Source organism: Ceratosolen solmsi, unplaced genomic scaffold (assembly GCF_000503995.2).
Source record: "Ceratosolen solmsi marchali unplaced genomic scaffold, CerSol_1.0 scaffold26, whole genome shotgun sequence".
Lineage (NCBI taxonomy): Eukaryota > Metazoa > Arthropoda > Insecta > Hymenoptera > Agaonidae > Ceratosolen > Ceratosolen solmsi.
In genome coordinates, this window is record NW_011948442.1 from 1,799,060 (window position 1) to 1,812,835 (window position 13,776).

General features: G+C 25.3%; 1 protein-coding gene across 1 annotated transcript; it reads left to right on the forward strand.

The window, feature by feature from the left end:
* Positions 1 to 5,585: 5,585 nt before the first annotated feature.
* Positions 5,586 to 7,533, forward strand: LOC105365847 (sentrin-specific protease 1). Its single transcript, XM_011504105.1, has one exon. It carries the CDS (start codon positions 5,782 to 5,784, stop codon positions 7,453 to 7,455), a length of 1,674 nt encoding a protein of 557 aa, XP_011502407.1. The 5' UTR covers positions 5,586 to 5,781; the 3' UTR covers positions 7,456 to 7,533.
* Positions 7,534 to 13,776: the final 6,243 nt, after the last annotated feature.

Consider the following 13,776-nt stretch of genomic DNA (forward strand, 5'->3'; position numbering starts at 1 on the left):
ATATACAAATTTTAGTTTAAATAACGATTGTTTTAGGTAAATAAATAAAAATATTTCAGTTTAATTTATAATTTTATTGATAATTAATTTATTAACAATTATAAAAATTTTGTATTATGTTAGAAATTTAAAAATGAATATACTTTATACTTTTGACATCAGCTTTTGTTCATAATAAATACATAATCTTCATTATTTAACTTTATATTAAAATTGTTTTTATTTAATAACTTTTGCTTGCAAATAGTTGAAATTTGTTAAATTATTCCTTTAATAAATTTAATGGTTCTATAATTTTTACTATTAATTATCTGATTGTATGATTTTAGTGTATATTATATTCTTATTATTTATCTTTGCAGATCCTGTCATTATTTTATATTATTTTACAAATTTAATTATGAAAAATGATTTTCTATGATCTACTATGAATTATATGATTGTTAAGAATATAAACTATTTTATTAATATTGCGCAAAATAAAAATACTTAGAAATAACAGAATTTCATATTAAATAGGAAATTGATTTCTTATTAGTTTATTCTTCATGCTGCTAATATTAACTAAAATAAATTTGATTAACTTTCTTAATTAGATGTAATAAATAATATAAAACTCAATTTCGTTTTCTTTTTCTTATTTGTACATCAATATTATATAAAACATTTGATTTTTAACAATTTAGTTAGTTTTTTTACTAGGCTACATCATATTTATTATATTCAGATTTAATATATTCTATTCGTCATATTTACTATAATACATATATATTCATTGAATAAATACTCCTAATATAGTAATCTGTTTATACATTTTATTATGTATTGTAATTTATAATTCTGTTGTTATTCTTATGTAAATTATTGTCTTGTAAGAAATTATGTTAATTTGAACTTTACATCAAATATGAAATATCTGTATATTTGATTTTTCATAAAATAAAAAATAATTTTGTGCTTTTTCAATGTAGACGTTTTCTAATTAATTAAGTACTTTTTGATCATGTATAAAAATTATACTCTATTTCAATTAAATTTTGTTACTGTAAAGATGAAAATATTTAAAATAACTATAATGTAATTATTAGTTTACTTCAAGTATATTTTTGTTATAAATGTAAATATTACATTTTAAAATGTTAATAATATATTTAGATAAAAGTAGATAATTTCATATTAAAACAATAGATGTTAGAGAAGTTATTTTTTATATTTCATTTTTCAATATTGAATGCATGAACTTTAGATAAAAGTATAAATTAATTGATCCTATTAAAGAATAATTGATATTTTTATATTATCCATGTATAATGAATGTAACAAAAATTTATATGCATGTACACTATATATTGCTATGGATTAAATATTTTTTTCTTTCATTAAAATTTAAAAACTTGTATCTTCTAATATAACTTGTTTTATTATTTTACCAATGTTTTTCTTTGTTGATAAATGAGTGTATAAAATTTATAATAATGTAAAATGTATATTGCATGGTAAATTTTTGTTGTTTTTTAATAAATGATAAAACTATGAATTATAATCTAATAAAAATTATAGAAATAGTAGATATTAATTTCATTAAAATTAATCATAATAGAAAAATAAAAATAATGATAAATAATTGTTTAGAAAATAAAGATTTATTTACATACATAATAAAAGGTACTTTACTATTTAATACAATCTTTAATAATTATAAGAAAAACTGTTGTAAATAAGTTGATAATCAAGATTATTTTTATAATTCATATTGGGAGAAGTTATAAAAATTGTTTGTTGTAATTTTATTATATTAATTATATTAATCATATAAGATCTACTTGAACAATGTAATTGTTATTAATAGAAATGAAAATTGTCTGTTTTCATATACAACAATTATCCAATCCCTTATCCCTTCCATTTGCCCGCACATTTCTTCCACATAACACCTCGTGGTCTTTTAGTTAATTCTAAACAAACTACATTCACTAAAGTTTTAGAAAACTCGTTTTGTTCTATTTCTCACAATTCTTTAATAAAATTAAGGCAACTACAGATAATTGACATTAAAATAAAACATAACTCATATGTATTTATTTTACAATTTATAATTGGAATAGAAAATATATATCAAATTGGTCTAAGAATTGTAGTATTATGTATAATCTCTTTTTCAAAAATTATTTCTGGTTCTCTTTCTGAATGATGTTTTGTTATTTTATAGTCCCTGGGACTTAAGCTTCAAAAAGATAAAAGAATAACTTTTTATATGAGGTCAAAGATAGCCTTCAATTTAATTACCTTAGTATTAAATCAAATCTTTACAGATGTTCTCAATATTTCGAATTTTTGACGTCAGTTATTCTTAGCAGACTTTTTATTGTTGAAATACTACTTCACTTTCCATTTGGTTATAGTTAATATTAAGCTGCTTCTTTCAATTTTTTCGTTATCGCATTCTTTGCACCTAGTTGAATACTGATTGTTAAATAATTGTAATATATTATTTCTTTAATTTACTTTATCATTGAACTTATAGTACCTCTTTAAATTCAATGTAATATTTTAATTGGTGGAAAAATCAAGTTGGCACTTTTCTATGAAGTTATACATCGATTAACAAATGATATTAGTATTTCCTTTTATCTAAAGTACTTTCTCCTTATCTAAAACCATTGTACCTTCAATTAACATTTTAGAATAACTTACACCTTTCGACCTAATAGTACTTCCACCTTCGAAATATTCAATATTTCATTTCTAATATATTTATTAATATTGATAGATTAATATTGATATATAGTACTTACAATTACTTTTATTTGTTTATCTAATTCATATTTAAATTAATATTTTGTGTGAAGCTTTTTTTAAAATTAATATACATAATTTTTGTATGTCTTAATTTATTATAAATATTTGAATACAATTCGATTAAGATATCGTCTACAAATTGATTAATGGCAAATTATTTTATCCACTAAATTATGCTAATTGGGGCTGCCGATTTTTAATTCAAATATTTGAGGATTTTTTAAATTTATGAAGCTGATCAAAGCATTATCATAAATATAACACGTTTTTGACTATTTCTTTTTTAGATAAATAGAAATATCTTATACTAGACTGTCAAATATCGTTTAAAGTTGTTCAAATTCTTTTGAATATCAAAGACAATTTACTTATTAATATAACTATGATCGAATACAAAGTCACAATATATTAAAAATTACAACACATCGGTTATAAATTGCATTTATTCAAATTATTCAATCGCGATATATAATTATTAATATAGATTTGATTAGTTGAATTATTATTAGTCAATTAGTAGGCAAATGTAATAATTTTTACTTACTTTTGACAGATGGTTTATTATAAAATAAAATAATGAGCATCTATAAATAGATAATAATTTTCCCTTATATAAAAATTTAATATACCTACTATATATATTATATAATTCACTAATACATATTAGTTTCATAATCCTAAGTTAATTAATTTTTGATAGCACCAACATATTTTATTTATCAATATTGTATTTCTATGTAAATTAACTATAATGTAAATGAACCTTATTCATCCTTATGTATAACTTAAAAAATATTTGTAATATTTAGTCAAATTTTTATATTTTCAATACATATCATTAATTTAGTTTTATAAAAAAATATGTATGCTCAAACCTTTATGTTACTTGATTAATTTAGCTAAGGAGATCATATAAAAACGAACGCGTCAAATGATATATAAAAATTCCTTGACAAAAAAATAATAGGAAAAAACATATATTCTATTAATTTAAATCATATTAATTATTTATTTATATTATTTCACTATTTCATATAATAATACGAATGCAATTAAAAATAAAATGAAATATAGTTTTGTATACTAGAAAGATATTATGTGACGATAAATCTAAGATTGTCTTTTAAATAGATATCATATATGTTTCGAATGACACAATAGATAAAGATTCAATAATACTGTTTTATTTATAGAAGTTAATCATAATATTAATTATAATACGATATTATCCGCAAATGAAAGATTTCATAAATTATGTTTTTGTACAATTATAATGCACCAACAAATTATAATAAAAATTATAAGCTATTTACTATAATTGAAGGAAGTTCGAGTTAATGTAGTCTGTAATACTAGCCAGAAAATAAGTATGCGATTCAATATATACAGTAAAATCTAATAGCTTTTAAGATAATATCTTTAAATATAAGAAACACAATGTAAGCTTTACACATTTATTACATACATCAGAAAATATAGTAAATTTTTTCAGCATTGAAAATTAATTTTATGATAAATTATTAATAAATAATTATTGAAATTAACCATTTATTAAAAAAAAATTTTTAGATACTCAATTTTGAGCTATAATAAATATATAATAGTAATTCAAATTAAGAATATATACAAGTTAGTAGTTCGAGAAGGATAAATTTTTTAAACAAAAATGATAAGTTCACTCATTTTATATATAAAAATACATTATTTAATCATTTATATATTTATATTCTATTATCCTTTCCGTTTAATACAAAATCAAATGGAATAATTATTGATGAACTTATTAACAATACTGTAATAGTACCATAAAATAATAGCCTTGCAAATATATTTTATTACCATTTAATTAAAATAAAATTAAAAAAAAATATTTTTAATTACTTATATTAAATATTAATAAATTAATCTAAATAATTGTATTCTTTATCTTATAAACATAACGCTACACTTTAATAAATAAGAATTCTCATTAAATTTTATTCTTTTAGATTGAAATTTAGGATTTGTATTACTATCTTTATATTGTAATATGATATTTAAAAAGATTCTATTATTTTCATTTTTAAAGAATAATTTTCTATTAAATATATTAGTTTTTTGATTGTAGTTAATATTTTTGTATTTTATTTTTATTTTAGTGCACATAAATGTTTACGGCGTGACTGCCTAAAATATTTTAGTTTCCAAATTAAAGAATTTGTAATTACTGCATTTAAAATGATATTTTATTCTACCTATACTTGTTCATTTTTTATGGAAGATTTATATTTATCAAATTTTTTAATAAATAATTTTTTATTGCATTTTAATCTAATTTTGCGTATTATTTATCCCATTAACAATAATTAGTCAAATAGAATGTTGTGTAAATGATACTAATTACAAAATATTCATTTATAGTCAAATGCATACTTTATATATTAGTTAATATATTTTAATAGCAAATGTATCGAAATTTATTATAATTAAAAAATTACAAATAATATTTATGGAAATGAAAACTAATTAAACAAATTTTATTAATTGTCATTGAAATAAAAATATTTTTTCTATTATTATATTTTTACAATTTATTAATTGTTATTTTATAATATACCTTGCTCGTCAACTTTTAAAAATTAATTTTGTCTTAAAAAATAAAGTACCGTTATTTTTAATTCGGTAATTCCGGGATTATACATGATTTATATATCTGCATTGATAGCTTTTAATTCTTATGCTGTATTTTTATATTAATTTATGTGAATCTTTAACTCGCATGCGCCAGAATGGTGTTTCATATCATATGGCTGCGTTAGTCATTGTCAGTATTGTTGTACATTGAAAATTAAACTATTTTCAATATTGATATAAAATAAATTAATTTTGGAAGTGATAAAACTAAGAAGTAAATGCAACAAATATTTATAATAACTTGCAATTTTAATTGTTGCTCATGATAAAAACTGACGTACATTTAATGTATTAGTTCTTTTTTTTATAATGATATTTGAATTTTTTAAAAAATTATTTTGGAAAGCAGATGAAAGTAGCAGAAAAAGAAAGGCTAGTGATTCGTTTTTCCATGTAGAAGATAATATACATTCAAAAAAATATTGTCATGATTTTGTCTCATGCAATCATGTGAAAATTATTAGTGAAGCCAATGACAGTTCTAATATAGAATGTATTAAAATGAATTCAAATTGTTATTCTCATCCAATACTGAATTCTAAACAGTTTGATAATGATAATGAAAATGGTTCAAAAAAAATAAAATCATTACAATCTACAATAAAAACTAATCATGAAAATAATAAATGTTTATCAAAAAAAAACTACATATCTTTACAGCAGTCTGAATCTATAAATCAACTTACTTTATTTAAAACACATAGATTAGTTGAAAAAAAACAATATAGTGAAATGTTAATGAATTTTATTCCACCTGAAGTGCAAAAAATTAATAAGGATTCAAGTATAAATAGGAATCAACAGCATTTAATAAAAATAATAAATTTAAATGAAAACAAAAATACAAAAGTAAGATCATCGGTTAATTTTGAATCTAATACATCAATGGAAGTAAGTAAAATGGATTCTTGTAAATCATGGTTTTATTTGAATAAATCTAATCCATTCAGAATAGGCTATCAAAAATCTGTTACAAATTTTAATTTGGTAAAAGAAGATGAAAAAAAAGATATTTACATAAATTCTGCTATTAGTTATAAGCCAATAGAAATTATTAAAACAAATACATTACGAGAGAAATTTTCAAATAAAGAAGTTATAAAACAAGATTTTATTTCTCAAATTACAAATAGGTATAATAAACGTATGGAAGAATGTTATAAAGAAGCAGAAGAATTAAGGAAAAAAACTTTTATTTTAAATAAACATAATCAATTGACAAGGGAAGCAGCTCTTGCTGATCAATTAAATCGTTCAATGCGTTTTTATAAAGCTGTACTTAATGAAAATGATAAATTAGAAGAAACAAAATTACCTGAATTAAATATAGATATGTTACAACGTATTAAATTTGCATTATCGGCCGGTCCATCTGATGAAATTCTTATACAAGGATTTGGTTTGCAAATTACAAGAAAAGATATACAAACATTAGCTGGTTTAAACTGGTTGAATGATGAAATAATTAATTTTTATATGAATCTTTTAATAATAAGAGGTAACTGTGACAAGTATCCAAGTGTTTATGCTATGAATACTTTCTTCTATCCAAAACTTTGTACTAGTGGTCATGGATGTTTAAAGAGATGGACAAGAAAAGTAGATATATTTTCAAAAGATTTAATAGTTGTTCCTATTCATCTTGGAGTGCATTGGTGTTTAGCTATAATAGATTTTAGAAATAAATCTATTAGGTATTATGATAGTATGGGTTCGCCAAATTATAAATGTTTACAAATATTAAAGCAATATTTATATGAAGAAAGTATTGACAAAAAGAAAAAAACTTTTGATTTTCTTGATTGGAATTTTGAATGTATAAAAGATATTCCTCAACAAATGAATGGTAGCGACTGTGGTGTATTTTCATGTATGTTTGCTGAATATGTATGTGCTAATAAAGATTTAAATTTTAGTCAAGAACAAATGCCTTATTTTCGGAATAAAATGGTTTTTGAAATACTCACATCACAAATATTATAAATACTTTTTGTTTTCATATTTTTAATACTAAATTAAGAGTTTTTGTATAAGTTAACCTAATAAATTGTTTTTTTTTTTAACAAAGCTGTAGCTATTAAATTAAATGTGTTTCATCCTTGTTACTTATTAAATGACATAATAAATATTAGGATACATTCAAATATGGATGACATATAATTTGTATAAAATTAACCATATTTTATTTAGTTAATTTGAAATTTAATTATTAACTATATTTTATTGTCGAATTTGCAAGTAAAAATAATTCAAAATAATTAAAGTTTTTAAATATCACGCTAAAAATTTATGCTCATTTATTGAGTGCATTACATGAAGATATTTAAAAAAAAATTTTTATATGAATCAGATAATATATATACTTGATTTTATTTCGAAATAAATGTTTTAAAAAGTTAAAATTTTTGATTATATATATTTAATAAATAATTAACACAAATACAAATACAAAATTGTAGTATAGGTTTTCATATAAAACCAACCATTGAATTTAGAACAAGTTTTTTAATTTAATATTTAATTAAATCAAGGATTATTGAAATCCTTATCTATGTTATCATAATCTTCATTAAATAATACTGATATAATTTATAAAGTTATCACTACTATTATACCATATAGAATTATTTATTTATTTATTAATTTATTAAGACCTATTTAGATTTATAAGGAAATTTTTCATCTGGTACTTATACTTCATACGCTGCCAAAGTAATATAACTTAAATTAATAATAGAATTGTATAGGAATAAAGGGTTAAAAAAAATATATTGACATTTACATCTTCCTTTCCTTTATTAGTTTTTTTTTATTGTGAATAAATCCAAATGATGATAGTGATAGACATAAATCCTCTTCTAAAATAAAAATTTGTTGAATATAGCAAGTTTATTAAAAAAACTTACACATGGAATATAAATTAAAAGCTATCAAAGGTTTGATTAAAAGATTAATTGTAATTTTTAAGTTTTTACATTTCTATAAAGAAGTATTTATGTAGAAAAAAAAGTTTAATTTACAATAAATTAAAAAAAAAGTAAATTTAATTAATAAAATATGTGAACAATCTTATAATTATAATATAATATCTTCAGAAAAAGTTCGATATTTTAATTCTTCCATTTATATAATTTTTTAATCTTAGTGAGCTCATCAAAATTTATTCTTGGAAACTTCATAGTCCTTTTATTAAAGCTAATTGTTTTTGTTATTTATATTTCTTGATTTAATTATAGTACGTACTGCAGTTCAAGATATAAAGTTCTAATGACGGTTATTACAATATTTGAATAATATATTAGTCTGAAAATCGATAGTATTATTTCATTTCATTCATTATTTTAATAATATGGCAGTTTCATAGTTATTAATTTAAAATTGAAACATATATGTAATTGCTTTAGAATTAGTATTAATTGTAATTTATACAGTCGTATTCACATTTATAACTCAACATTTGTTTTTAAAATAAATTAATAATGCGAGATTTTAGAATTTTAGAATCACTAAAATTATTATTTTTAAATTGATGCTTTTTGATGCTGTTCAAATGCTAATATTTTAATAAAATAAGTGTAATATTGATTATAATTAATTGTTACACAGAACATTATTCACTAGATACTGTTACTTCAACTCAATGTGATTATTTCAATTATTCCGAAATCTTACAATTTAGTAAAATGTTAATATACTATTGTGTTTAAATTAATTTAGGGATCAAAGTATGAAAATGAAAAGACATTAGAAACATTTATTTCAGATTAAGTTCAATTAAGTAAACTGAACTATTATTGCTAATTAAAAAAATTTTAATTTAATAAATCATATATACAAACAATTATAGACACTTTAAATGTATATTTGAACTTATTGAATATAAGTTTTTGAAATGTGACAATATTGAATATAAATGAAATTTTAATTTGTTTTTCTGGATGAAATTAGCACTTTTTAAAAATATTAATTTAATATGTTAGTTTTTATAACTTTATTAAAAGGAACATACATTTTTCTTTTTCTTTGTGTGAAGTATAGAAAATATTGTGAATATTTTTTTTCCTTGATGTTGAATGATGTTCTATAGAGTCCTAGTCTAGTAAAACAAGGTTTATTATTTGTAAATGATTATAATAATATTGCACTGTTGTGCAGAGAGAGAGATAATTCTATTGAAGTAACGAGGGTGTGTTCTTGTATTCTTGATTATTGTAGCTTCCATGGATATGACTGAGGATATGGATAAGTTGAGGTAATGCTGATGTTGTCAATATCAGCTGGTGTAGTCAATCAATCATGCATGTGAGGTAGCATGAGAAGATGGTAGTTGAATCAAGTATTCTTGACGTTCTAGAGAGCGTAAATGTGCCCTATTTTTGCTAGCGGGCATGTACGATGTCGAGGGTTAGTTCGAGAGAGCGTAAGTGTGCCTGATTTATTCTTGTGCAAAATGTGACTAGTTTATTTATTAATATAAAGGTGTACCTTGTGATCTGCAGGCAAGGTGTATTACTGCTGCGTCATTGATGTCCTCTTTGATTACTATTCCAATTGGCTTCACTGTAATCAGCACTAAATCTGCCGATTTTCCTTTATTAATGCACACAAGTATTATTAATTTTAATACTGAATATAAGGCCATGTGTTGTCTTCACAGTATACTGAAACACCGAGCGGCAATTACACTTGAGTGAGCGCGAAGTGAGATTACAATGAGCCTTTTGAATATGCGCACGAACCGAAGGCTTGATCATTCCGTGGCGGCTCTGCTGAAAATACCGGCCGTTCCATGGCGGTCCTGTTGAGGGCAGATCGAGACCCGTGTGCCATGGCTTCTACTGGTAGATGATTAAATCGGTTCGCTACGGTCGGTCACTGTGGTCGATTGACGGCAAGATGTTAGCCGCAAGCGCAGTTGGTCGAGGGTGGTTCAGTAAGAAAGCCGGTCAGCAATCAAGAAGCTTTCAGCAAAAGAGATTTTCAGCGAGAGGTCGAGGCGCGCCGCGTGCGTCCCTTATATAGCCATGCGGCGGCTCACTTAGCTGGCAACAAAGCATCGTCGTTGTTGCACTAATTCTTACACGAGGCGTAGAAAGAAAAATCTAGAACCTTCGAGAATGTTCGACGAAAGAAAAGTAGGCGTAATACCCTTGTGTGATCTTATAGTATATTTAGATTTCATGTCGTAAAACTTGCTCGGACTTTCCTAGTTTTGTTTGTAAACATTCACCCGAGTGCGCGTCCCGGTCCGATTCCGCGTGCCGTACGCTGCACAGCGCGTATGACCTACTTTTTCTAAAATTCATGGAACTGCATCAATCTCGAACTCTTTTAATATTTGCTAGTCAACTAATTATAAAATATTTTACATATTTTAAATAAAAACTACTCCATTAGTTATTGTTTGGAATTCCAGCTACCAGTATGATCGCAGATCACGGTGAGTGGATTAGACCGTATCTCCTATGTTGGTGTTATGATTGTGGTGACAATTGTTGAGTTCGTAGTGATTAGGCAGTTGACCATGAACTTTAGAACGTCGTCCGGGAGTGCAAGTCTAAAGGGTGAATTGAGAGTACTGGGCACGCGGTTTAGTCCCTAAATTTAATGGAGTCTCTCCGGTTCGAGAATCATTAGACAATTGATTCGGCAATGGTTTTTCAGAGAGCCATGTCGGGATTGCAACTTCTTTAATGACTAATTCGGCATTGAATTTTGTTGTTCGGGCTCGCGAATACTTTGACGTTTGATTCGGCGATAAAATTAGCGGCTAGTTGGTCGGCTCGCGACTGCCTAGTCGTTTGAATCGGCGCTAGAATTTACTGATCATTGTCCGGCTTGCGACTGCTTAGGCGTTTGAATCGATAGATTTTACTGAGCGTGATTTGGCTCGTGAGGGTAGTGGGGATTATTGCGGATTGTCGATGCCCTCCTTTGTGGTTTGATCAGATCCAAGTCGTAGAGGCTTGACCGATAATATCGTCGCTGTGCCGCAGTAATGAGAATTTGGCGGGGACCACCAGTCAGTATTGGCGCCCTCTTTAGCAGAATGATAAAAATCAAGTTGCAGAGGCCTAACCGATAGTGCAAGCGCAGGCAGCGAGAAATTATATGTAGTATTGAAGTAAAAAAAAATTAAATTGCTGGAGATGCCAGTCTATGTCGTCGCCCTCAATGCGGTCTGACTATTGTCACGATGCGGAGGACGCACCGATAGCTGGCCAGCAATATAGAGTAATCAATATAAACAAATGAGTATACCTTGCACGGATTCCCTTAGATGAGTTCAACTTTTACTGGTATGACTGACACTAATTTCACTTGAATTATTCAAACAGACTGATTTTCTTCTCCGTTCGATGCTCCTTAAGTATAATTGCTTACATTTAGCATTACAATTCTTGGCAGTTCTAGTGAATTCTCTGAAAGCAAGCTTTAGTACGTTCGAGAAGCTTCTTTTGTTGCTATGCGGACAAAGTAGGTGGCTTAAATTTCCAGCGAAATTTTCGTAATGTATAATTCAAATATTACGCCTTAAGCTAAATATATTGTATCGGAATCGTATTATAACAAACAATCCATTTTTTATTGTTCGGTAGTTTAATCCTGAACAGTTATAAATATAAAACTAGTAATTATTTAGTTCTTAAAATAAGAATATTTTTATTGTAACTATTTCCTTATTAAAAAAGTAGAATAATTTTTTCGTTTCATATGCATATACAGTTATTCAAATGAACACTAAAATTAGATACTACATATATATAAAGAAAAAAGTTATAAAAAAAGTAAATGAAAAAAAATTCGAAATGCATGCAAAGAAAAAAATATAATGACAGAAACCATGAATAGTTACTGTATAGAGAAAGAGAAAGATCATGCTTTTTTACGCTTGCATACACGTAGGTATTTTTTAAATGATGAGTTAGCTCCCATTTCCTGCAATAAAATTTTTCTTTTTCTCAAACTATGTTTTAATGAGTGGGATATAGGAACATATTGTTTTTGAGTAAATTTGAGAATTTTATAAATGATACATATTTTACTAATTATTATCAGCAAAATAGTGCTAATGGTTGGTATTGCTGTATTGCCCAAATATTGCCCACAATATTGCCCAAATATTGCTACAATGGTTTTATTAAATGTCTAAATCTGCATTTTTTCTTTTAGATATTCTTTCAATTCAGAATACCTTTTTAAAGACTATTTTAATCTAAAGCAATTTGAGTAAACAGAAAACTTTTACTCTATTTTGTAATAAAACATAAATATTAGAAATTTTTCGACTAAAATTCCTTGAAAAATATTATATATAAAGAATTGATTAAATTTACATTTAAATATATTTCAATAAAAAAACTGAAATTAAAAATTAAAAATTAAATTAAAACCAAGGTTTCTATTTATGTAGTTTTAAAATAATTAATTGTAAAACATAAAATACAAATAGAAAATTCTCGATGTATTTTAAAGCCTTATACCGTATTCGCATAGCGACAATGGAAGATTCTCGAACCTACTAAAGCTTGCTTTCCGAGAATTTGACTGAATTTCCAAGAATTACACACTCTAAATGTATGAAATCGTTATAAGGAGCAACAGCCGACGAAGCAAATCAGTATTACTGATTAAGTCAAAGTGAAGTAGTTCAAGTCATAACAGTTAAAGTTCTACACGTCTGTCTACGGGAATCCGTGCAAGGCGTACTCATTTGTTTATATTACTTATTATCTATTGCTGGACAGCTATCGGTGCGTTCTCCGCAACTTGACTCTAGTCAGACCGCATTGAGGGCGACGACATAGTCTGGTATCGTCAGCAATCCATTTATCATTATTGTTATTTCGTCATTGCGCCGACATTATTGGTTAGCCTTCTGCTGCTTTATTTTGATCTTTCAGACGGCGGAAGAGGGCGCAAAATCTCGGTATTGCGTTATCATTATCGGTTAGCCTTCTACTGCTTGATTCTGATTTTTCAGACGGCAGAAGAGGGCGCTGAATATATTCGATATTCCCCACAACACAAGTTGCTAATAGTACATACAGATCAGTCTTGCCTTTGCACACCCGGACGACGTTCTACAGTTATTGCGAACTGTTAAATTCTCGACAAGCTCAACAATTCTCACAACGACCGGTAACAACAACAACCTATGTAACATAACCTTAAATAAAAGTTACTACAACCAATTGTGTTTATGCTGAATTAATGCCTTTCCGCCATTAAACCGGTAGTACGGTCTAATCCAACCACCTTCGCCTTCTGACCATTCTGGTGGATCCAAACACTATACAATAT

Coding starts and splice junctions, on each gene's coding strand:
- LOC105365847 (XM_011504105.1), top strand. CDS start 5,782: ATGATATTTGAATTTTTTAAAAAATTATTTTGGAAAGCAGATGAAAGT.